This window comes from Sphaerodactylus townsendi, linkage group LG03 (genome assembly GCF_021028975.2).
Source record: "Sphaerodactylus townsendi isolate TG3544 linkage group LG03, MPM_Stown_v2.3, whole genome shotgun sequence".
In the NCBI taxonomy this organism is placed as follows: domain Eukaryota; kingdom Metazoa; phylum Chordata; class Lepidosauria; order Squamata; family Sphaerodactylidae; genus Sphaerodactylus; species Sphaerodactylus townsendi.
Window position 1 is genome coordinate 16,708,193 of NC_059427.1, and position 23,835 is coordinate 16,732,027.

The 23,835-nt window shown below is 45.2% G+C and overlaps 1 protein-coding gene and 1 non-coding gene across 2 annotated transcripts; both read left to right on the forward strand.

Moving 5' to 3' along the window:
- Positions 1-3,027: 3,027 nt before the first annotated feature.
- TRNAY-GUA lies at positions 3,028-3,115 on the forward strand. The gene is given in 2 exon segments: positions 3,028-3,064; positions 3,080-3,115. It is a non-coding gene; the product is annotated as a tRNA-Tyr (tRNA).
- Positions 3,116-7,641: 4,526 nt separating this feature from the next.
- LOC125430178 lies at positions 7,642-22,496 on the forward strand. Its single transcript, XM_048492001.1, has 6 exons — positions 7,642-7,811; positions 10,549-10,706; positions 10,828-10,941; positions 14,917-15,498; positions 20,387-20,467; positions 21,844-22,496. The coding sequence occupies exons 2-6, from the start codon at positions 10,673-10,675 to the stop codon at positions 22,284-22,286; spliced, it is 1,254 nt and encodes a 417-aa protein (XP_048347958.1). The 5' UTR covers positions 7,642-7,811; positions 10,549-10,672; the 3' UTR covers positions 22,287-22,496.
- Positions 22,497-23,835: the final 1,339 nt, after the last annotated feature.

The window sequence follows — 23,835 nt, forward strand, 5'->3', positions numbered from 1 at the left end:
CCTCCCAAGTTTACGCCCCTGTTGCAAAGTCCTTTTCAAGATATGACCAGAACTGCATACATAAATAACCCTAGTGCGCAATCAGAAAGAGAAAGGGTCAAATTCCACCGTCCTTTTATCACAGATCCCTGCGAGCAAATCCGAACAGAAAACGTTTGTGTTGCTTCTAAACTACAGTGAGGCTGGTGCTCAAATAGTCTATGGTGGAGGAAGCAAATCTTGCATGAAGGACTAGGGCTGAGCCCCTTTATCACCAGAGGTGGCCTCACTCAAAAGGTCTATGACAGTGGTTCTCAACCTTCCTAATGCCGCAACCCTTTAATACAGTTCCTCATATTGTGGTGACCCCCAACCATAAAATTGGTAGATACAAAATATAAAAAGACTGTTTTCCGATGGTCTTAGGCGACCCCTGTGAAAGGGTCATTCGACCCCCAAAGGGGTCTGTAGTAATGCATCGCTGACCCAGCAGCACCGTAGTAGAACGCCTGGGATGCCGGCGGACCTACGGCCTTCTGGTCGCACCGCAACCCCACTCCTCTTCCCCCTATGAGTCACGGGTCATGAACTGTCTGGCTCAATCACCGGGCATCCCGGACAAAGGGACAATGGTCTTGCCCCCCAGGAGGATTAGGCTTAGACGCCAAGCGCCCTCCCCGCACGCCACCAAGGTGAGATCATGTATCACATGACGATCTCCCGCTCTCCCGCTCTCCCGGACTCTCCCGTTCCGCCCTCCTACACGCCCCCATTAGGATCATAATAAAAGGTGCCAGGAACCAGCACGCGGGAGATTCGCTAGGAACACGGACCTCCGCGCTCCCGCTGCTGGCGATCTCCACCAGATGTTATCTCCGCGTCTCGTCTCGTTCTTGCGCTGACTACGCGTGCACGACTACAGGGGTCCCGACCCCCAGGTTCAGGACCACTGGTCTATGATCTGGGTCCCTTCTGTGGAATTCTATTGTGTCTTGTTGCCTACAATATAGATGTGGCTGGAGAGGATGTGTTTCCTCCTGAAAGGTCTGCCTGGCTGCTGTCCTCTCGCTTGCTCCTTGAGAGTACAAAAAAGAGATTCAGCTCTCTTCACTAGCATGAAACAAAGGGGAAATATTGCAGTTTGGACACAAGAAACGCAGCCCCCCCCCCCTTCTTCGGCCTGTGTTCTTACCCATGGATTGATTCCCACCCTCCACTGGCACTGACACATAGGGTTTAAAAAATATTGAACAATATAGACAGACATCAAAAGCTGGAGCAATAAAATCAAAACTAATAAGAAATCCAGGAGAGAAGGAAGGAGCAAAAGGAGCAAGACATAAGAACTTCTAGCTCTGGACAGACTTTCTTTAGCATCCAAACAATACCAAATTATGTCAACCGCCGACAATAGAATGAATTGTGATAGGTGGGGCCACAACAACTGTGGGAAAGCACAGGGTGGGTGCCTGCAGAAGGACTTTTAATGATGCTCTGAAATGACAGGCAGGTGCCTAATGTTATCTGGATTTCCTCCCCTTGATCAGCTAGGACTAAGACGACCAGTGCAGAAGAAAGTGTAGCAAGAGTGCCACAGTGCGGGTGTAAAGTGTCTAATTCTTACACTGAGTAAGCACAATTAGCTCCCCCCCCCCCCAAAAAACCTGGAACTGAGGCTTCTACGCCAGAGAAACCAAGAATTTTTTTTTAATAATAAATTTTAGAAATTGGACAGCTTATCTTTAGAGGGTGCTACAAATTAATTAATTAATTCCCCATTATTTTTGAATTTGCAGTTGGGGAGGTGAATAGAAGCTTCAACCATCCAGAGCCAAGCCCATTTGCCAGAACAGACAAGCTCCTCTGTGTTTTAAAGATTAAAAAAGAAATAAACATGGCATACATGAAACTCTTTCATGTTCAGAGTTCCATTCTTACATTTTTCTTTATTTTTTTTAATCCCGCCCCCCATGGAAAGTCCTTTGTACAGGTTGACCTCAAGACCTTCATTTAAATAAGTTTTTCTCCCAATAAAAGCATTCTGTACATGCTCAGAAGCATTCAGCTACCTTGGTTAAAAGGCGGTTGTGCCATCAATGGATGATCACAACAATAAACCTGCAAGAGTGAGTGTCGCAATTCCAGTCCCAGCAGTTGTGTATTAAAACAGTGTAGTGTAGCAGTTAAAGACGTGGACTCACAGCTAGACAACTGGGTTTGATGCCCCACTCCTCCACATGGGGCAGACTTATCTGGTGCACTGGATTTGTTTCCCACTCCTGCACATGAAGCCTGCTGGGGGGACCTTGGCTCAGTCACAGTTCTTTGCCACTCAGTCCCACCTGCCTCACAAGATGTCTGTTTAAGGGAGAGGAAGGGAAAGGAGTTGGTAAGCCACTTTGACTCCTTACAGGAGAGAAAGGAGGGGTATACATTCAAACTTCTTCCGTCAATGAGACCAGAGCGCAGCGCTATTCGCCTTTTACATGCTGCCATCGTGTGGCTACTGTGTAGAATGCAACCAGCCGTTACAGTGTAATAGAAATTTTAAAGGGGGGCGGGGAAGCATTTATCTTGGCCTGCATCTAGGAATCTGAAATTGGTATTATTTCTATTTCCAGCTTTAAAGTATTTGGCAAATGGCAGAGAAAGGATTTATCGAGGAGTCAAATAAAGGGGTATCCACGTCTTTTTATACTTTTTTTTCCATTCTGCCCCTGGCACTGCCATATTGAGTGATCTCTTAGCACAAGGTCCCTTTAAGGCTGCAATCCTAGCCCCCTTCCTGCGGTGCTTTAAAAAAACCCATAAATATGGACGAGAAAACATTTTTCATTGTGTATAGAACGAGATTAAATGCGGCAGATCATCGTTGGTACTGGTTTCCTTAACACTGGGAACAAATAAAATAAATGCGAATCAAATACTTTTCAGCATAAGTAATTAATAGCCCTCGGCTGTACTTTCCCAAAATACACAACCCTATAAAGGGAATGAAGACTGCGATAGAAGTACTTATACACAATGATGCTGGCTCGCTTCCGTGCTCCTTCGATAGCTCAGCTGGTAGAGCGGAGGACTGTAGAGTATCTCATGAGTCATCCTTAGGTCGCTGGTTCGACTCCGGCTCGAAGGAAGCGAGTTTTTTGGTTCCTATTCTAAACCTTGCGTTCAGTGTACCTTTGCATCTCCTGATCCAGGTGAGTTTTTGGTTTCTTTCTCTACTTTACACTGGGGCAGCAAGGGTTAGGTGCAAAAATCCAGTCACTGCACACCACGTTCGTCTGGAGCAGTTGTGTTCACTTCTAGATCCCAACTGAGCTTAGATCCGGTTTCTCGTTTGATTGCTTCGCTTGATAAACCAGGCGAGCCGGAGCATAACGCATACCTGTTGCAGGACTTGGAGAGCCAAAGGCAGGGTTCTCAATGGGGACTGCGCTCCTGATTGGCTGCTTGATGTGAGCAACAGGCCATCCGATTGGATGTTGAGGAATGAATGGGCCACCCGCAGCGCCTTTGAAATGTTTGTAGAGCCGCCTGGATCTTCTGTGGAGGATAACATCAGCAAAGCCAGGCAGCTAAACTATTTATAATGTTAAATCTCTATTTTTATATTATTTATACTATTTATAATATAATTTTATTATCTATACTATTTATAATGCCAAATGTCTGGGAAGCAGGTTTGGGGGAGGGGAGGAGGGAAAGTGATTATTTGCTACCTTTCATCATGGTCACTGTCACTTTGCCCCAGATTTGAACGGAAATACATATATACACCCCTTATAAATTCTAAGGCGTTAGCCATTTACTTCTCTTAATGTTCTGCTGCCACCTTGTGGCTACTCCGAGGCAGTTTTCTATTCAGACCTAACTTAATTGACAACACCATGAAGTTATGCAGTCTTGCCAAAAATAGATCAGATCTCTGTTAGAGTAGAAGGGAGAACCAAACATTTGCTCAGCGCCCATCTTTGGTGTAAATGATCACTGCTCTGAATCCAGTGTCCGCCTATGATTTAGGTGGTCATGGCTGGCCACATCAACTTTGTGTCTGAGGCAAAAAGCAGGAGAGAGGGCCAAAACTGGAATTAACCTAAATTTTGAGGAGCTAAGAATGGTGACATATCATGCCCTCTGGCCAGAGCATCCTTAACTGACACATTGGGGGGGGGGGGCTGCTGGTGGATGTAGCCAGTGTGGAGAGTTTGCATTCTGTATTTGCCCAGAGGCCCTGTCATATTTATTAGCACTGTGCGCGTGTCACTTGATTAGAACCTGGTGCTGAAAACAAGATCCAGCTCTAGAGAGCTGTGAGTCCTTAACGCTGCTGAGACTTACGGGTTTGGCAGTTTCCTCAGAACCATTCTGATAGTACTTCTTGGCCTCTTGCAGAGATCTTTTTACCTTTTCTGACATGCGGATATGCCTGAAGCTAATCCCTGGTGCAGAAACTCAGAATGTACCACAAAGAGGTATTTCCTAGAAAGGGATCTGATTAACAAGGGATAGTTGTATGTGTTGCTCTCACAGTGCTTTCTGAGCAGAGGTTGTTAATTGAATCTTGCCAGCACTGGTGCTAAATATCTGCACGGGTCGCCAGTTTGCTTCCCAGCACAACATACAGACTTTGGCTGTATCCACTCAACACTAGCACTTTTCAGCTGTTGAGTTTTGTAGCTAGGGTTCCCTAGAGAAAAATACCCTGTTCCTTTAATAGTGGCTTAATGTGTGTGTATTAAAAAAAACAACAGGCAATGTTACTTACCTTCAAGGTGGGGGAATCTCACTTGCCTCCTTTCATACTTTAAGTATCTATTAAACTAGTAAAGTGATGGGATAGCCCGCCCTATATAAGACTCCAGACTTCATGATATGTCACTTGATTAAAACCTGATAGTGGGAGCCTGTGTTTGTTTGTTTGTTTTGGGGTGTGTGTGTATGTGTGTGGTTCCCATTTTCTGTGAGTGATAGCAGCACATGCTTTTCCCAAGAAGCTGTTCTTTCACATGCAGATAACAGTGGGGAAACTTTTGTTGCTAAATTTCTGTTGGGCTGCTATTATAAAACTAATGCAAAGATTGTCATGCCCTTATATGAAGCAGTGATGCGACCACACTTGGAGTACTGTGTTCAGTTCTGGTCGCCACATCTCAAAAAGGATATCAAAGAGATAGAAAAAGTGCAGAGAAGGGCAACAAGGATGGTTGAGGGACTGGAGCACCTTCTTTATGAGGAGAGGCTGCAGCATTTGGGACTCTTTAGTTTGGAGAAGAGACAACTGAGGAGGGATATGATTGAAGTCTGTAAAATTATGCATGGGATTGAAAATGTCGACAGAGAGTAATTTTTCTGTCTTTCTCACAATACTAGAACCAGGGGGCTTACATTGAAAATGCTGGGGGGGAAGAATTAGGACTAATAAAAGGAAACATTTCTTCACGCAACGCGTGATTGGTGTTTGGAATATGCTGCCACAGGAGGTGGGGATAGCCACTAACCTGGATAGCATTAAAAGGGGCTTGGACAGATTTATGGAGGAGAAGTCGATCTATGGCTACCAATCTTGATCCTCCTTGATTTGACATTGCAAATGCCTTAGCAGATCAGGTGCTCAGGAGCAGCACCAGCAGAAGGCCATTGCTTTCACATCTTGCATGTGGACTCCGGTCTGATCCAGCAGGTCTTTCTTATGTTCTTATAATGAAATGAAATAAACAATAAATATTCACAAAAGCTCATGTAGAAACAAATAACATTATTTAGACTTTAAGTTAAGTCTGGACTTTTATGTATTTTGTAACAACATACTAACATGGCTGTTTCTTTTATCCTAAGAAGAGATTGGCAAGGCATTGCTCTGGGGAGTGTATGAGTGTGTGTGTGGAGGGGTGGGGGTGAATCTCAATATTTCATTTTGCTTCAAAATACCCCTTTTGTATGCACCTTCCAGGGTCCGTAAATCCCCTAAAAAACACACTGTGTTCTTACAGATGCTCCCTTCTCCATACAAAACTGGAGAACTTAAGTCAGGTATAACAGCCAGTATCATACTTTGTATTAAGCACAATCAAGACACAATGTAAGGTAATGTTTTAAGTTCTCCAGAACTTTTCAATGGGTTAGATCAGTGATGGCGAACCTTTTCAAGACCGAGTGCCCAAATTGCAACCCAAAACCCACTTATTTATCGCAAAGTGCCAACACGGTAATTTAACCTGAATACTGAGATTTTCGTTTAGAAAAAATGGTTGGCTCCGAGGTGTGCGTTACTCAGGAGTAAGCTTGGTGGTAGTCGATGGCTTTGCTTTGAAGCAACCGTGCAACGCTTCGAATGGGTGAATCACGACCCTAGGAATCACGACCCTTCTGAGTAAACCCCATTACCAGCAACCGAGCTTACTCCCAGGTAAAGGATCACGCTTTAGTTTAACAGTGCTTAACAGGGTTACTCTACTTCCCCCAAACTATGTCTTAGGTTTAATGCTAATAATCGAGCCTAGCGGCCCAGGCCAGCCTAGATGTGTGTGCGGGGGGCAGGGGGGCACTCTGTTTGCATGTGCCCACAGAGAGGGCTCTGAGTGCCACCTCTGGCACCCGTGCCATAGGTTCGCCATCACTGGGTTAGATGTTCAAAAATATAAGAAGCGCCCATCTGGGTCAGACCAATGGTCCATCAACTCCAGCATCCCTTCTCACATTGTAGCCAGTTACAGGGCATAGAACCTGGTGCCATTCCTTGATGATACTCCTGATGGAGCAGAATTATCAGAAATTAAGCTTTTCTTCTAATCTCCACTGGATATTTCACTACTGACACTAGTATTCAGACGTTTGCTTCAAGAAAGATGTGGAGGGGGAGCTGAAACCCTTCACCCCTTTCTTTTTTCCTATTTAATATCTGGCCTGATGAAGAATTTTGGAGAACTGAAAACTTGCAGGCTGTGTTATGTTATTTTGGTTAGTCTTAATGAAAGGTATTGCAAGGATTTTGTTTGTAAAGAGAGAAGTTTATTTATTGCAGTCATAGTCCCTCCATAAAACTTAAAATAAGCCAATACAAATTCCAGTACATAATAATTACTGTCCTTTGGAGATCTTATTGTTGTGACTTAACTGGGAGATTCAGAAACCTTTATTAGGCATATAAATTGGGAGATAAATATAACAATCCAGTAAAATGTCAAAACAAATTTTTTAGAAAACCAATAACTATTCTCAAATACTAATAATATTAAGTAGTAAAATACAGGATTAAAACAGTTATAAAATCTTATACTGATATAATACAATCAATTTTAATAAAGTTATCTCAGATTCAGATAAATAACATTACATTTCTCTATCTGGTTAGGATTTTGTTTGCACATTCACAAACTTTCTCCTTCTTTTAAGTGCCACGTCCTGGTCCGAGCCCCATTTCAAGGCGTTGGTTTCCTGATGGTTCCTCTCGACGTCCACACTCCAAACACAAACTGGTTCCAAAACTGGTTTAGCTAGTAGCGCTTCTCCCGAGGAACCCTGGGAATTGTAGTTTCGGGAGGCTGCAACGGAGGCTTCTCTAAAAGAGCCAGGCGCTCATCGAAACTACAATCCCCGCGGTTCCTTGCAAGGGAAGCCACGACAGCTAAAACTAGGGGTTTTTTTTTTAACGTTTGTGCTCTGTGTGTGGACGTGCTCGCAAGTCTCCTTCGACACACTTCCTCGGAAGCAGCCGCCGCAGCCATTGCAGGAGCGCCAAGACTTCCTCCTAAGTGAAGTGCATGGTTGATCGGGGGTCCTGGAGAGCCCCCCCCCCCCCAGCAGGTTTCAAACCCACAAGGCAAAGCAAGGTACGTTTCTAGGACCGAGGAGGGCGATGCATGAGTCATCTCGGACATCTGGCCGGCCCAGCGCTTCCTCCAACAGGAAGTGCCGCAGAGGCCCCTTCTGCACATGCAGAATAATGCACTTTCAATCCACTTTCTATGTACTTTGCCGCTGGGTTTTACGGTGCGGAGTAGCAAAATCCACTTGCAAACAATGGTGAAAGTGGATTGAAAGTGCATTATTCTGCATGTGCGGAAGAGGCCAGAGTTTGCTTGCCCACCTGAATACTCGCGTGTCTGCAGCATCCTCTTTCTGTTGCTATCTCTGGCTTGAAAGTTTGCACGTGTGTTGCAATCCGTGTCTTGCTTCCCGTTGTTGTCTTCCCTGCTGGGAACCTCCCCCCACCCCCCCACCCCCACCCCCAACCCCTGCAGATCGTATTGCTCGCAAAGAGAGAAAACAATAGTGGAGCCTTCTGGACTGGATCATAATAATCATAATTTTAAAATGCATTCCGGGTCCCCCAGAAATCCAGCGTCTTGAAAAGGCCCACGCGAAAGGGGAACCTTTTGCTTTCCCACCCCCAACCTGAGAGAAGGCAGGTAGAGGTGGAGATCCTTTCTGGCGAAGGCCCCTTCCACACATGCGGAATAATGTACTTTCAATCCACTTTCACCATTGTTTGCAAGTGGCTTTTGCTATCCCACACAGGGCAATCCAGCTGCAAAGTGCATTAAAAGTTGATTGAAAGTGCATTATTTTGCATGTGCGGAAGGCGCTGAAATGTTGCTAAACTGGAGAGGGGAAAAGGTAAGTAGTTCCCCTTGCATTAATAGTTCTGCTGGGGAGCTTTTTTTAAAAGAAAGTATAAGTTTACCAGATCTTTGGACTGTCTGGTTTTCTGCTGGAGGAGGAAAAGAGGAAATGTGCCCTTGTTCCTTTTTTTAAAATGTGGTCCCTAAAGGGGAGGGGGGGCCCAGATGTGTACCCCTTTTCCTGGCCAAGATTCTGGTCTCTTCCTTCTGAAGAGTTCTGCATGCATTCAGCACCTGCTCCCTTTTCTGGCACCCCAACCTTCCCCCCCACCCCCATTTCTAGGTTCTGATCCCCACCCGCCGGCCTATGTGACTGTAGACGAGCTAGTCGTTTACTTATTAGTTCATGTATTTAGCTCAAAGTGGTGCAACAGGGGCAGCTACACCTGTTCTTTCTGGTTCAACAAGTTCTACTAGATGTGTGTGTTTGTTTTGTTTTCTGAAATACTCACCCAAACTTGCAAAGCCCAGCAATCACAGATGATAGGGGGGTGCGCGTGCACTAGGTAGCTCTATCATGCTGCTTTGGCCTCCTTAAAAATAAATTATGTGTCGCCAGCTTTGATTTCCCCCTCCCCCAAAGGGTGGATTTTAAGTTTGTCACGAGATTTCACGTGTGTGTTTATGACATTGTACTGTTGTTGTTAAAAGCCAGTTGCACACCTACGCCTGTCGAATATACTTTCCTCGGCACATGTCTTCATTCTTGCCTCCCCAGACCATGGGATGGGTTCTCAGTTTGAAGAGCTGGTCAGGTTTTGGTTCTGTGGGGTAGCCAATTCTGATTTCTGCCAGCGACAGCCTTGGGGTTCAGCTAATTGCTTTTCTAGAGGCTTGGAGGTGATGGGCCATTTCTCAGCGGATTGTTTTTCCTGCGGCCTCTGCTCAGACTGGTTTTACAGCCTTTCGCAGCCCTTGAGGGCTGCCACCTGGGGAAAGTGCAGCCCTGAAATTGCTGGGGTTGGCATGCTTTCCTGTTCTTTGGTCTTGGCATGGTGGTCCAGATTTGGGGGGCTGGCGGGGCTGGCTGTCACATCAGTGATTGTGCCTTTGGACTAACTCTTAGTTCAACTCCCCACCCCCCACCTGCCCCTCCGTGTTTTTACGATATTAAGTCCAAAATGACACTGGGGTTGTTTGAGGTTGCGAGGCAGCCTTTGAAAATTGGTCCGGAACACAGCAGCAAAGACCGCTGGTGGGTACAGATCACATGTGTTGCATTTCCCCTATGCCCCCAAGAATTGGGTTGGTTGGCTGTTCAATTCCTGGTCCAATTCAAAGGACTGTGGCTTTGCTTTTAGAGGCCTACATGGTCTGCCACCAGGGTCTGTAAAGGGAAACCATCAAGGAAGCTCTGGGATCGCTAAACAGAGGCAATTTCTTGCTCCTGTCTTGCCTTGAAAACTCGGGGGTGTGTATGCTGTAAGTCACCTATAACTTGATCACACTTTCCACCACCACCACCTTCAGAGGTGGCCATGAAGAATGATACCCTTTCTATTGTGAAACACTCTGTTTATGGGACAGGGGTATCCCCCTGTTCTCCTGTTACAGCATTTCAGGTGCATTTGGGGCTGGGGGTGGGGGGTGGGGGTGGGCATGAGAAAGATCTGTCCCCCTGACAGAAATCGCTTACATCTCCAGAAGTGTTCCTAAACTATTGTTTGTGATTTATTTGAGTGTCATTGATTTTACGTGTTTTATTGAAAACCACCCTGGACAAACCTGTCGGGAATGTACAACTATTTTAAATTCATACAAACATAATACGTTCATCCCCCCCCCCCCCCCCTTTGGACACTCCACGCAGTTTGCACGAGCTCCTTCCTATCCCAGCGTTGATCGGATCTACACTTAAAAGTAGGATAAAATATAATGTGCATCTGTCTGATCATTTATTCCAATTCCCCCCCCCCCTCCAATTTGCTTGTTTCTACCACTACAGTTCCCATATTGGAGGAGCAGACTTTGAGTACTGCGTGTCAGCCTGCATGGTTGTGGCCCCCGAGGTAGCAGCGGTTGGCTTCCCCAGAGAGTCTGTCTGGGCCTAGACCCGAGAACTCTGCACCATGCAGAATAACTTTGCGGCTGTGACCTTGATGGGTAAGAATCCCTCTTCTGCTTGTTAAGGCAAAACTTCTTTGTCCTCCAAGGGCAGTCTCTTCAAGCAAAGTCTGGAATGGGTTGCCGCACCTGATCAGTTTTTTTGTTCACTCTTGTACAGGGTTATCTGTCAATGAACCAGAGCTGATCTGCAAGATTGAGCCAGGGGAAGAGCCGTGGATCTCGAGCGATCAGGCCTCTGGAGAGAGGCAGATTCTGCCTGGAAATAAGACAGGTGAGGAGCACCCTTACCTGGGGAGGAACTGATGCAGGATGAGGCATATCTTCCTGACAAGAATCCTTCAATGTTTACATGGTCGTGGTTGTCTAGCAGTGTGGAAAATGCACTCTTTGCATGTGATTATTTCACATGCCTTAGGCTTTAAAAGTCCTTCCAAGTCTTGTGCATGCCACATAGTGGCTAACCAGTTATTCTGGAGGGCTAGCAACAGGACTTCGAGACCGAGGCCTTCCCTTGATATTGCTTCCTGCCCCTGGGATTCTGCTATTTCTTTCTCTGAACATGGAGGTTCCCTTTGGTAACCTTAGTTAATAGTGACTGATGCACCTTTGTTTTGTTGAAGTCTTCTGTGGCTGGAATCAACTGGGTGTTGTGGTTTTTCTGGGCTGTGCGGCCGTGGTGTGGTACTTATCACTCCTGATGTTTCTCCCCACGCTGTGCCACGCTGTGCCACGGAGAGAAACGCATCTTACTGTGACCTGCCTCTGAAGATGCCAGCCACAGATGCGGGCAAAGCATTAGGGACGAAAACTACCAGACCGTGACTGCACAGGCCAAAAAACCCACAACAGTCAGCTGATGCACCTTTCGTAGTGAATGCTGACTTGTTGGTTAGCAATGTATGACCCAGTTTTGTTGAGTGTGCATCTCTTAAACAGTATATAATTTATTTATTCAGATGCATCTTCCTCTGTGCTAAAGGGTACAGTTTTACACAACTGGAAATCATCCTCTGTCTTTAAGTCTCCCCATCTAAGTTGTTCAGTACTTTCCACTTTCAGTACTTTCTTACCCTCTTGCTGTGTGACGATATCAACATTTCAAACTCAGCCACTTTTCCCAGTGCCCTGTACAGTATCTCAAGTTCCCTCCCCATCACATGAACGCACGAGGCAACCTTATACTGAATCAGACTGTTGGTCAGTCAAGGTCATTATTGTCTATTCAGGTTAGCAGTGGCTCACTAGTATCTCAGGCAAAGGTCTGTCATCCCTTTCTAGTTGGAGATGCTGGAGATTGAACCCGGACCCTTCTGCATGCCGAGCGGATGCTCTACCCATGAGCCACAGGCCCTCATGAACATCCATGTAGATCAGGGGTGCCCATCCTATGGTGCTCCAGATGTTCATGGACAACAATTCCCATCAGCCCCTGCCAGCATGGCCAATTGGCAGGGGCTGATGGGAATTGTAGTCCATGACCATCTGGAGCACCATAGGTTGGCCATCCTTGATATTGTAGATGATACCTGGTCATACTCCCCAGCATTCTGAATGAGTTGAGGATGGGTCTCCCTTATGCCTATCCACTCAACACCCCTGTGGAGTAGGAGAGACTGAGGGTGGGTGACTGGCCTACAGCTAGCCAGCAAGCTTCCATCACAGAGCGAGGTTTGGAACTTATGTCCTTCTCTGTAGTGGGGCTCTCTAACCACTGTACTCCGCTGCTTGCTGTTGTTCTCCAACCAGACAGCAGATGCAGAAGGAATGAATTGCTTTGTTTCAGTGGAACAGGAAGCAGCTGCAGGAGGAATGAATTTTTTTGCCTCGGTGGAACAGGAAGCAAGAGGACCAAGACACACCGACTGCTAGACATGGCAGCTGGTATTTAAAGACAGCCAAAATATGTGGTCCCTGAGCAAAGGGCCTTAGGTCTGATGTCATGCCTGGATTTTGAGCAGGATGAGCAGTAAAGGTCAACTTGAAATGTGAGAGAGGGCTTGAGTCCTTGGGAATGAGTGCTTTTCAAGAAGGATTTTTTCTTTTAAGGCCTTATCTGTGCTTGGTGATTTACTACACTGAGTTTTTCAGGTGACAATAATAACACAATTGAAGATTGTGTGGCCTTCAATGCACAAAATACCTCTTTCAGAATTAGTATTAAACCAGGTTTAGAATTGTACTTGGTTGAAGAAAGAGAAATCTGTCTGCCTCAATTGGCTGTCCCGAAACATGTCCAGGCAGAAAACTTGCAAATTTGAGGTTTTGATTGCTGCCCGGTTTTGATTGCTGCTGTTGCATTCTTGCTGGATGTGGAAGTTCTGTATGGAGCTGCTTTCCTTGGAGTCGGAGCAAAGGTCTGCTCAATCCAGACCCACCTGACCGATCCAGCAGAAGCTCTCCACAGACCCCAGTGGAGATATTTCTCCATCTTGCTACTTGAGATGGTTTATCAGGAGATGCTGAGGATTCAAGATTGGACTTTTGAAAACCTAGTAAATGCCTCTGACAGTGTATAGTGCAGTGGTTCTCAACCTGTGGGTTGTGACCCCTTTGGGTCACGACCCCTTTGGGGGTCAAACAACCCTTTCACAGGGGTCGTCTAAGACCATTGGAAAACACATATTTCCAATGGTCTTAGGAAAGGGGCTTGGACAGATTTATGGAGGAGAAGTCGATTTATGGCTACCAATCTTGATCCTCTTTGATCTGAGATTGCAAATGCCTTAACAGTCCAGGTGCTTGGGAGCAACAGCCGCAGAAGGCCCTTGCTTTCACATCCTGCAGGTGAGCTCCCAAAGGCACCTGGTGGGCCACTGCGAGTAGCAGAGAGCTGGACTAGATGGACTCTGGTCTGATCCAGCTGGCTAGTTCTTATGTTCTTAATGAACCGAGACACAAATAATTTTATGGTTGGGGGTCACCATAATATGAGGAACTGTATTAAAGGGTTGCGGCATTAGTAAGGTTGAGAATCACTGGTATAGTGTGAAAAGAGTGGGTGCATCCACACATTTTGGGATATTGCCCTGACACTGGGTTCTAGCAATCATCCACAACTGGATTATTCCCTGTGGCCAAGCTGGTTATGAATGGCCTCCTCTCACACAGGCACAGCCCAGTATCTGATGATGTGTGGATTCATTCACTGAAGCAGACTGAAGGCTGAACTTGGTCTGGATTTAAGGTCTTCTGGCTGGTTGTTGTTCTCCTGGCTCTTAGGCAATGAAAGATTCCACCCAAACATCTTCTGTGTTTGATTCTTTTAAGTGGGGAAGCTACCAACTGAACCTAAGCAGGCAGAAGCTCACATGCTCACCCTAAGTATCTCAGGTTTCAGTGATGTTCGCTGGGAAAGACCCCAGAGCATCATTGCTGATACTGTGCTAGATGAAACCATGGTCTGATTCTGTGCCCGGCAGCTTCATGTAAATGTATGCCGAATCCAGTATGAGGAATTGGTGGTGCTGGATCTTTCTGGTTATCCCCTTATTCTCAGCAGACCCTGGGAAAGTGTCTTCCTGGGTTCATGGGACCCATGTGAAAAAGGTGCCATGCAGGTTGGTGGACTGCGGAGGGGAGGGGACGAAATCTTCTTTCCTCCCTCTTGTGTCCTGCAGTTGGCAGAGGAATGAGGCAACAATTTTTCCTGCTTTGTCAGCCTCACTGTCATCCACCAACCCAGTGTTAGTCCATTTCAATGATCATGGTCCAAGGAATAAACTTCCCTGGAGTCAGAACTGGAGGAGGGGGGAAGAAGGGGAGTGTGGGAAAGATCTGTGGCTCTTGCTCTAGATCCAGCACAGTGTCTTGGATTTAGATCCCTACTTGGCGTGGAGCTAAACAGGTGAGTCTTGCTCAATCACCATCTCTCATCTTGACGTATGTCACAGGGTTCGATGAGGAATGTCATCTATGCCGTTTTGAGCTCCCTGAATCTTAGTCAGGATAAAAAAATAATGACCTGAAAGCTTATTCCCTCGCATTCAGTCAATACTCTGTTCAAAAAAATAAAGAACACTGCTGAGTGAGTTTTAACATGACTTTATAAATTCCAGCCCCAAGTTAATTTCGTTCAACAATTCTCAAGTTACCCTCCAGTATTATCATAGTTGCTTTCTAGGCTAAATGAAAGAGAAATATTTCAGTGTTTCCTGTCTGTTGTATTCATTGCACAGTGACCAGATGAGGGAATATTTACTAGCTTGGCTTTAACCCTTTTCTTCTTATCTCCCGGCCTGCCCAATAGGTGGTGTAACTTCAGACCCTGCAGTTGCTCCCTACAGGCAGTATCGTGGCACTACGTGGACCTACCCAGAAGTCATTGACCTCCTGGTCATTTGGCGGGAGCGGGAGATTCAGCAGGAGCTTCAGAGGAGCCATAGGAACATTGAAACGTTTCAGGTGGTTGCCAGCAAGATGGCCAAGAGAGGGCACAAACGTTCTGCCTTGGAGTGCCGGTCCAAAATCAAAACCTTGAAGAGGGACTACAGGATCGCCAAGGCCAACAACTCAACCGGCAAAGGGCATTTAGCTTGGCTTTTCTATGATCGGCTGGATCACCTCTTGGCTAATGATGCGGACATCCCACCTCCGGACACGTTGCCCAATTTCAGTCACCATGGGACGTCCCTAGCAGACACAATTTCTCAGTGTTCCACGGAGGAGGAGCCCATGCCGGAAAGGCCCAGGGAATGTAGCCCAGCCAGTCGGGAGCTCTTTGGTCTGAGAACTCAGTCGCCCTTCGAAATCTCCAATTCAGCAGACTTCTGTCCTGTCTTGCATGTCAAGGAAGAAGCCCCTGATGAAACCCCAGTCATGCCTCTAATGGGTGAGTGCTCTCCGTGACCTACAGCACAAAGTTTCCAAAATGGTATTTTGACATTCTGGAAGGTTTACCTAGGTTGACCTGCAGCAGCAGCCATACCCGAGGTTGCTGTGGGCACTTGAAGGCACTTTAATTTGGATTTTTGTGTGTGTGTGTAAGTTAAAAAAGTAAAGGTAAAGTTTCCCCTTCAGTCAGGACCGACCCCGGGGTACCACTGCAAGCAGTGATTTTATAGGCAAGCCAGTTTTCTGGGGTAGTTTGCCATTGCTTTCCCCAGCTATTCTTTACCTCCTAGCTATGAGCAAGGTAATCATTTACTGACCAAGAAAGTGAAAGCCTGGGTATAAATAACCTGTCTGGAGCTTAGTCTACTCTATTGGTGGCCGTAGGGCTCTTCACCCATTCTGCTGCTGTAAATATTCAGATGGGAGAATCTGTGATTTCATATTATCGTTGGCTTCTCTTCTTTTTCTTGATGCATTGATGGCCAGCGGGTGGTTGATGTACATTGGGCTTGAATTCAAGCTGGAACATGCAGACTAAGGCATGGAGGATAGACACAGAACGCCCAACATCTGACGATTCATGGAGCAGTAGACACCAAGGACAAGAAACAAATGTGTGGAATGTCACATGTGAGATAGCTGATGTGGGCTGCACCATGTCTATGTGAGGAGGTCTGAATGGTGCTGCCCCACCAGAACTCCCTGCATGTATCAGGGTGGAGGCTTGTAGTCTAGCCTAGGGGTCTGCAACCTGCGGCTCTCCAGATGTTCATGAACTACAATTCCCATCAGCCCCTGTCAGCATGGCCATGCTGACAGGGGCCTGATAAGAGTATAATTCATGTTTATCTGAAAGATACTGAGCCTGAACCCTGGTCTAGCCTTTTTCCTGATAAGGGAGGGGTTTTTTATTTGTAGGGAGTATTTTACATAGATGAGAACTAAAAAAAAATCAGTCCCCTTCCCAGATGAAATGGTAAAACCCATCGATAGATAAGGGCTTGGGGTCATTCAGAGCAGAAGAGGAGGAATGCCAGGATTGAGTGGGGGAGTCAAGTGAATGGCCTGAGTGGGGAGTGTTTTTTAATTTTTAAAAAATTATTTTCCAAAATATATTAAACAGATCAGAATGAAGAAAAATGGGAAAATAGTTGAGATTAAAGCATAAAAAAATCTACTCACAATTGTATTAAATGCATATTACATAATGGATCCCACTATAACATTTTCAGGTTACTAGAGAGACCCTTATAAGGTCTTAAGGGTCTTTGTCATTTGTCCAAAGCAAACATACTGGCCCAGTTATTATATCTTAGTCATTAACAGTTTTCAATCCTTGAGTGATTTTCTTTTCACGTGATTGAGTGGGGAGCCTTGAAGGCTGTCCCTGGGGGGGGGGAGGGATTATTGGCACATTGAGCGTGAAGAAACATGAGCCTGTTTCATTATGAGTTTGCAAACCAGCTTGGGAAGGCCACTCACTGGATGGCTGTAAAATGGAAGAGTGGGAAATCTTTTATGCTGCCCTGAGCTCAGTGGATGGAGGGTAGGATAAAAATGTGATGGAAGAGAATGAGTTGCAATGGATTATGTTATAAGAATGTAACTTACGTTTTCCTGGATTGGGCTAGTGGTCCATCTAGTCCAGCATCACGTCTCACAAATTGGCCAGTCACTTCCATGAACAAGGCTTAGAAGCCAAGATCTCCCCTTCATGTTGCTTTCTGATACTGGGATTCAGGAGTTTGGTACCTCTAAATATGGACGCTCCCTTTATTCACCATGGCTAGTAGCCACTGGTAGTCCTACATGAATCTATCTAATCCCCTTTTGAGATTGTCTATGGCTGTGGCCATCACTCCATTCTCTGGCAGTGAATGTCACATTTCAGTCGCTCATTGAGTAAAGAAATGTTTCCTTTTTTGGCCATCCTTTTTTTAAAATATAATTTTAATTTTACCAACAAAAGATAACAGGAAAGGAAAGGGGGAAAAAATTAAAAATAGGTAAACAAACATAACAACAGTAATCGTACAATTTAAAAATAATTATATCAAAATTAAGAATTAAGTGGATCTGAATTTATAAGCTTCTCAGTCATATTAGTAAAGGTGAACTAACATTAACTCATATAATGAATTAGAACAGCCTTAGTCATTAATTATTTAACCTATCTAGTTGATCTTTGCCACATTCTCATTGATTATATTTAGAAAACAAATTAATGGATACATATAATTTTGTGTGCATAAAATATAATAATTCAAGAGGTCTTTATCAAATTATTAAAATTGTGTGTGTGTATATATAAATACATTCAAGTTGAAATTAACTTGACATTATTTATTTGTTATATAATACTTAAAGTATAGCTCCCATTTCTCTTTGAATTCATGTTCTGGTTTTCTGTTTACACAATTGGCCAATTTGGTCATGTTGAAGGATTCTCTCATTTTGTCTTCCCAGTTTTCTTGATCAGGAAATCTTTGAATTTTCCAACTGGATACAACTGTGACTTTTGCTGCTGCTGTTAATAACTACAAAAATAGTTCTTGTTGTTTTATTGGTAGGGGTTTTTTTTTTTGGAAGAATACCTAACAGCATAATTTTTTGGGTCCACTTGAGATTGGATCTTCATTACTTTTTGTATTTCTGTATGAATTATTATCCGGACTTTTTCACCTTTTTACAGGTCCAGCACATATGGAAGCGCGATCAATTTTTTTATTGGCATTTCCAGTATGTTCTCTAGTATTTTGTATCCTTTTTCCTAATGTCTTCTAAGGATAAGTCCCATCTACAAAACATCCTTTCAGCCATCCTGAGATCAACTTCATTGGATGGCCCCGAGTTCTAGTATTTTTGGAGAGGGAGAAAATGTTTTCGCTGTCCCATGCATATCTTGTTATAATGGAGAATGATCGATATTAACAAGGGACAAACCAAAGAGATAGTTGTGGGAATCTAAATCCACTCACAATGACTACAGATTTAAATATCCTTTGTCATGAAAACAATATGCAGTCAAAATGGACAACTGCTTGTTATGGTAGTTGGGAGAACTACCCTGTTTCCCCTAATATAAGACATCCCCGAAAAATAAGACATAGTAGAAGTTTTGCTGAAGTGCGAAATATAAGGCATCCCCCAAAAGTAAGACATAGCAAAGTTTTGGTTTGGAAGCATGCCCAACGAACAGAACACAGAAAAATAAGACATCCCCTGAAAATAAGACATAGCGCGTCTTTGGGAGCAAAAATTAATATAAGACACTGTCTTATATTCGGGGAAACACCGTATCACCTAATCTGGCTCTGGTGGGTTTTTCGGGCTGCGTGGCAGTGGTCTGGTGGATCTTGTTCCTAATGTTTTGCCTGCATCTGTGGCTGGCATCTTCAGAAGTATATCACAGAGGGAAGTCTGTCACACACTGTGTGTTACACACACAGATACTGGCGAAACATTAGGAACAGATGCACCAGACCATGGCCACAAAGTCTGGAAAACCCACCAGAACCAGTTGAATCTGGCCGTGAAAGCCTTCAACAATACGTCACCTAATCCTTATTCAAGTCCAAGTAATGCAATCAGATTTTCAGTGGCATCCCTATTCATTGGACTTTCCCTGCTGTTGCCAAGGGGTGGGGAGAGTTCATTGGAGGAACATCTGTTTGGCATGCAGAAGGTCCCAAGTTCAGCCCCTGGCATCTCCTGTTTAGAGGATGAGGAAGTAGGTGATATGAAAGACTTCTAAGAACATAAGAACTAGCCTGCTGGATCAGACCAGAGTCCATCTAGTCCAGCATTCTGCTACTCGCAGTGGCCCACCAGGTGCCTTTGGGAGCTCACATGCAGGAGGTGAAAGCAATGGCCTTCTGCTGCTGCTGCTGCTCCTGAGCACCTGGTCTGCTAAGGCATTTGCAATCTGAGATCAAGGAGGATCAAGATTGGTAGCCATAGATTGACTTCTCCTCCATAAATCTGTCCAAGCCCTTTTTAAAGCTATCCAGGTTAGTGGCCATCACCACCTCCTGTGGCAGCATATTCCAAACACCAATCCTGCGTTAGCGTGAAGAAGTGTTTCCTTTTATTAGTCCTAATTCTTCCCCCCAGCATTTTCAATGAATGCCCCCTGGTTCTAGTATTGTGAGAAAGAGAGAAAAATTTCTCTCTGTCAACATTTTCTACCCCATGCATAATTTTATAGACTTCAATCATATCCCCCCTCAGCCGCCTCCTCTCCAAACTAAAGAGTCCCAAACGCTGCAGCCTCTCCTCATAAGGAAAGTGCTCCAATCCTTCAATCATCCTCGTTGCCCTTCTCTGCACTTTTTCTATCTCTTCGATATCCAGAGGCCTTTTTCTATCTCTTCTACCAGAGGCCTTGGAGAGTGGCTGCCAGTTTTGAGTTGACTACACTGATTTTGGCTGACCAATGGTCTCAGTCAATATATATGTCCAGTGTGTTGTATAAAAGTTGACAGAGTCTCCCATCTCCAGACATTAGAAAGCTTCAGAGCAATCTTAAAGGACAGAAGCTGAAAGATGGCCACAGAGCTGGAATGTAGGTGTTTGAACAAGGAGCATGCAATGTTTTCCCACTTCAGGAAAATTATTTTGCTATCTTTTGTTGGCTTCTGTGTTGCATTCAGGAAGATCTCTGTCACATATACCGTCACTGCTCCACTAATCAGGTTGGGTTCTCTACCTCTGTGGTCTTCTGCTGTTACTGGGCCATGTATGTACGTTCCCACTAGTGCTACATACATCTGATTCAGCCCATTGTTGCTTGCATGGGGTTTATATGATGCTGTAATTTTGTGTTTCTTGCTCCTGCAGATGAACACAACTGTACTTTGGGAACTAACTGATGTGTATCTTTTCAGGCATAGCGGAAGATGGCAGTCCAGTGCCTCTCTTTGCCTCAGATCCCTGTGATAAACCAGGCAGCTCTGTTTCCACAGCAGGTAAGAACAGGCAGGTCCTGTTGATTGGTGCTAACATTGACCACAGTCACTCAAGCTTATAAGCAATCAACTGTGTGGTTGCCTGAGGCATGTACAAATGCTAACAGCCTGAACCTACGGATACTGACTCATAGAGAAATCTCACTCATAGTACTTACTCCCAGATAAATGTACACAGAATTGCATCTTGAGAAAGTTATATATGGCATTCTGGAGCTTAAGCAAAGTCCGGCCCTGGACAGAAGACTACAGATGCAGAAAAAGGGAGAGATCACAATGAAGCTGAGTCAGGCTACTATGAATGGCAATGGCTCTCCGGGATCTTAAGACAGAGCTCTTCCATATCATCCTGGTTCTTTTAACTACGGATGCTGGGAATTGACCCCAGGAACTTCTGTGCTGCCACTGAGCCATGACAGAAGCAAGGGTAATAGGCAGCCTTGCATATAGGCCAGCAAAACCGCTGTTTTAATGAAAATTTAGTATGTTTTAATGTTGAAGTTTTATGGGCTGTTGTTGTTTTAATTGTATGGTTTGCCCTTAACTTGTTTGTATTGATTTTGTTGTGCACCGCCCAGAGCCCCCTGGGGATAGGGCGGTATAAAAGTCGAAATAATAAATAAAAATAAATAAAAGTTACTAGTCCACAAATATCTTTATGGACTCACTCTATGTTAGTCATATGTTACCTACAATATGGAAATGTTTGCAAATTCATCTTTGCCTGCTCTCCTAAATTCCAACTTGTTGCAAGTGACCTGAAGGGTACCACATAAAAGCCTAGTAACAAAATATGAATGTAGGCAAATACTGTTCTGTGTACCAGTGGCTCATCTCTGACATTACACTGAGCTATGACTGAGGACATTTCACTGTGACTTGACAGCATGGGAGATTGGTTTTGTAAATATCAGTTTGCAAGATCACTATGGTTTGGTGCAGGATCTGAATGGGAACAGTCAGGGGTGCTGCTTCAACTTACAGACGCCCCTGTATCATGGAAGTATTGAGGGAGGTAGTTGATAAAAGGAAACTGAATGGTTAAACCATACCTTGAATCCAGTGATAATTCTTGTTGCTACCCAACATGGTCCCGAAATGCTAGTCCTGAAAATCCCTTAGGAGTGGCATAAGAGGTGACTTATGGGTCCGCAGTGGGAAGAGGGAAAATGAGTAAAACATCACCTCATCCTCATGCATTAGTGAAAATCTACCACTGGATCCAATAATTTATTATATGTGGAAACCCAAATGCTTTGCTGTGGTGTTTGAATCTGAGCATCTGTTCATTATATTTCTGCATCTCAGCTAAGGTGCCTTGGAGACTCAAATGGGGCACTGACATGAACGTTTAAATCTCGCATTTTATCTTTCAGACGGGGCCATGACCCCCTCCCAGAGTCCCTCGCCTGGCCCAGCGATGTCCTACGCTGCCGAACGACTCGCCAATATCCGAAAGCGGAAGCGGAAAAACAGACAAGATTTGGCCCTGGAAATCACACAGGCGGCTGACCAAAGGGTCCAAGCAGCCACCGACCGGATTCTGGCTGCTCTCGGGGAATATGCCAAGGCGGACCTGGAGGACCGTGAGAGAGACCGGGTGGACACTGAGCAAATCATTGCTCTCATGAACCGGCAGACAGAACTGCTGGAGTCGCTGGTGCGGAAGCAAGCGGAAGCCATGGCCCCAGCCGCCCCCTCGCTCACCCGGCACGCCCGGTTGCCACGGATTGGGCAGCCCAGTCATTCGGTAGAGCCTTCTGCCTTGCGATTGGCTGTTCCCAGGCGGCCAGTGTCCAGGGCGAGGTTCAGACGGTGACTCCGGAGCGATGCACTTTTCACGGAGTGATTTTGTCTTAGAGTTTCTTGGCATGAAGGACTTTGGTCGGTATCTTTGAAACGGTTTACTTTTCAGGAATTTGTGGTTTACTTTTCAGGAATTTTAAATCTTTTTACAATAATGATTTATTTGCCGATTGTGTAAAAAAAAGGCAGAGAGAAAAAAAATTAAAATAGCAGTGTGTCTTTTTGTGTATGTGTTATGAGTGTGGTAAATAATGGGGGAGGGTGGACCAATGTGGCAGTTCAATTGGTGGAGAATCACTGTTACAATTATTGTCAGTGCCTTACTTTACCCAGTTGGATTATTTCCCAGTTCAATTGCTGAGTCTTGTAAGTAGGGCTTTCCACGGGTCTCCCTGTAAACACTGTGACTAAGCAGTGATTTTGTATGAAAGAGGCATTTAATGGATGTAGGAGCTGGTAGAGAAAGACCCTTCGCCAGAGATCTTGGAGAACTTCTGTCAGTCCAGTCACTAGGTGATTTATGACTGTGCAGGGCTGATTGACAGCTGCAAAGAATAGGGTTGGGGGAAAGTAAAAATCTTACATACTCAAGAAGAGAGGTAGATGTTGGAACTAGTCAAGGGCCCTGGGGACACAGATAGAGCGGGGTGGTTGAAGGTGGAAGAATCAGAAAATTTGATGGGGAGAGATTGGTGGAGAAGCAGGGTGGATGAGCCAGGGATGTGGTAGCCAGAAGGGGGAGGAGGACCAGAAAGAAAACTTCAGACAGAGCTTGAAGTTAGGACAGCATCCATACTGCAAGAGGGGGCTTTGAGGCCACATCTGAAGTGGCTGGTTCTTTCTTTCCAGCAAATCAGTTTGGGGACAGCAGGCATTTGAAAGAAGAGACCTTGTCAGATGGGTCTGCCCAGCTGCATCTGCTACATGAAGAGGCACTCATGCCTAGGAGAACTCGCCCTAAGAACATAAGAACAAGCCAGCTGGATCAGACCAGAGTCCATCTAGTCCAGCTCTCTGCTACTCGCAGTGGCCCACCAGGTGCCTTTGGGAGCTCACATGTAGGAGGTGAAAGCAATGGCCTTCTGCGGCTGTTGCTCCCAAGCACCTGGACTGTTAAGGCATTTGCAATCTGAGATCAAAGAGGATCAAGATTGGTAGCCATAAATCGACTTCTCCTCCATAAATCTGTCCAAGCTCTTTTTAAAGCTATCCAGGTTAGTGGCCATCACCACCTCCTACACATCCCCATCACCTCCTACACATCACACCCACGCAATTGGTCATGTGCAAGTTCCGATTTTCTGCAACTTTACAGAGCTGTTTCTGGAAAAAGCACATCTGGAACAGGTTGCAGTTGGCCAAGTTGATCATAACCAGTATCTGTTAACAGCTTTTATTTAAGACCCACCAAAATAACACTATGATTGGCAATGACCCTCCAAGGTCTTTCTCAGCCCTGACACCTCTTAAGGTACCTCTTAATACCTGATATTAATTATCTGGAGTGCTACAGATTAACCTGGGACATAAAGCATGTGCTGTACAACTTTCCTTGATAGGGG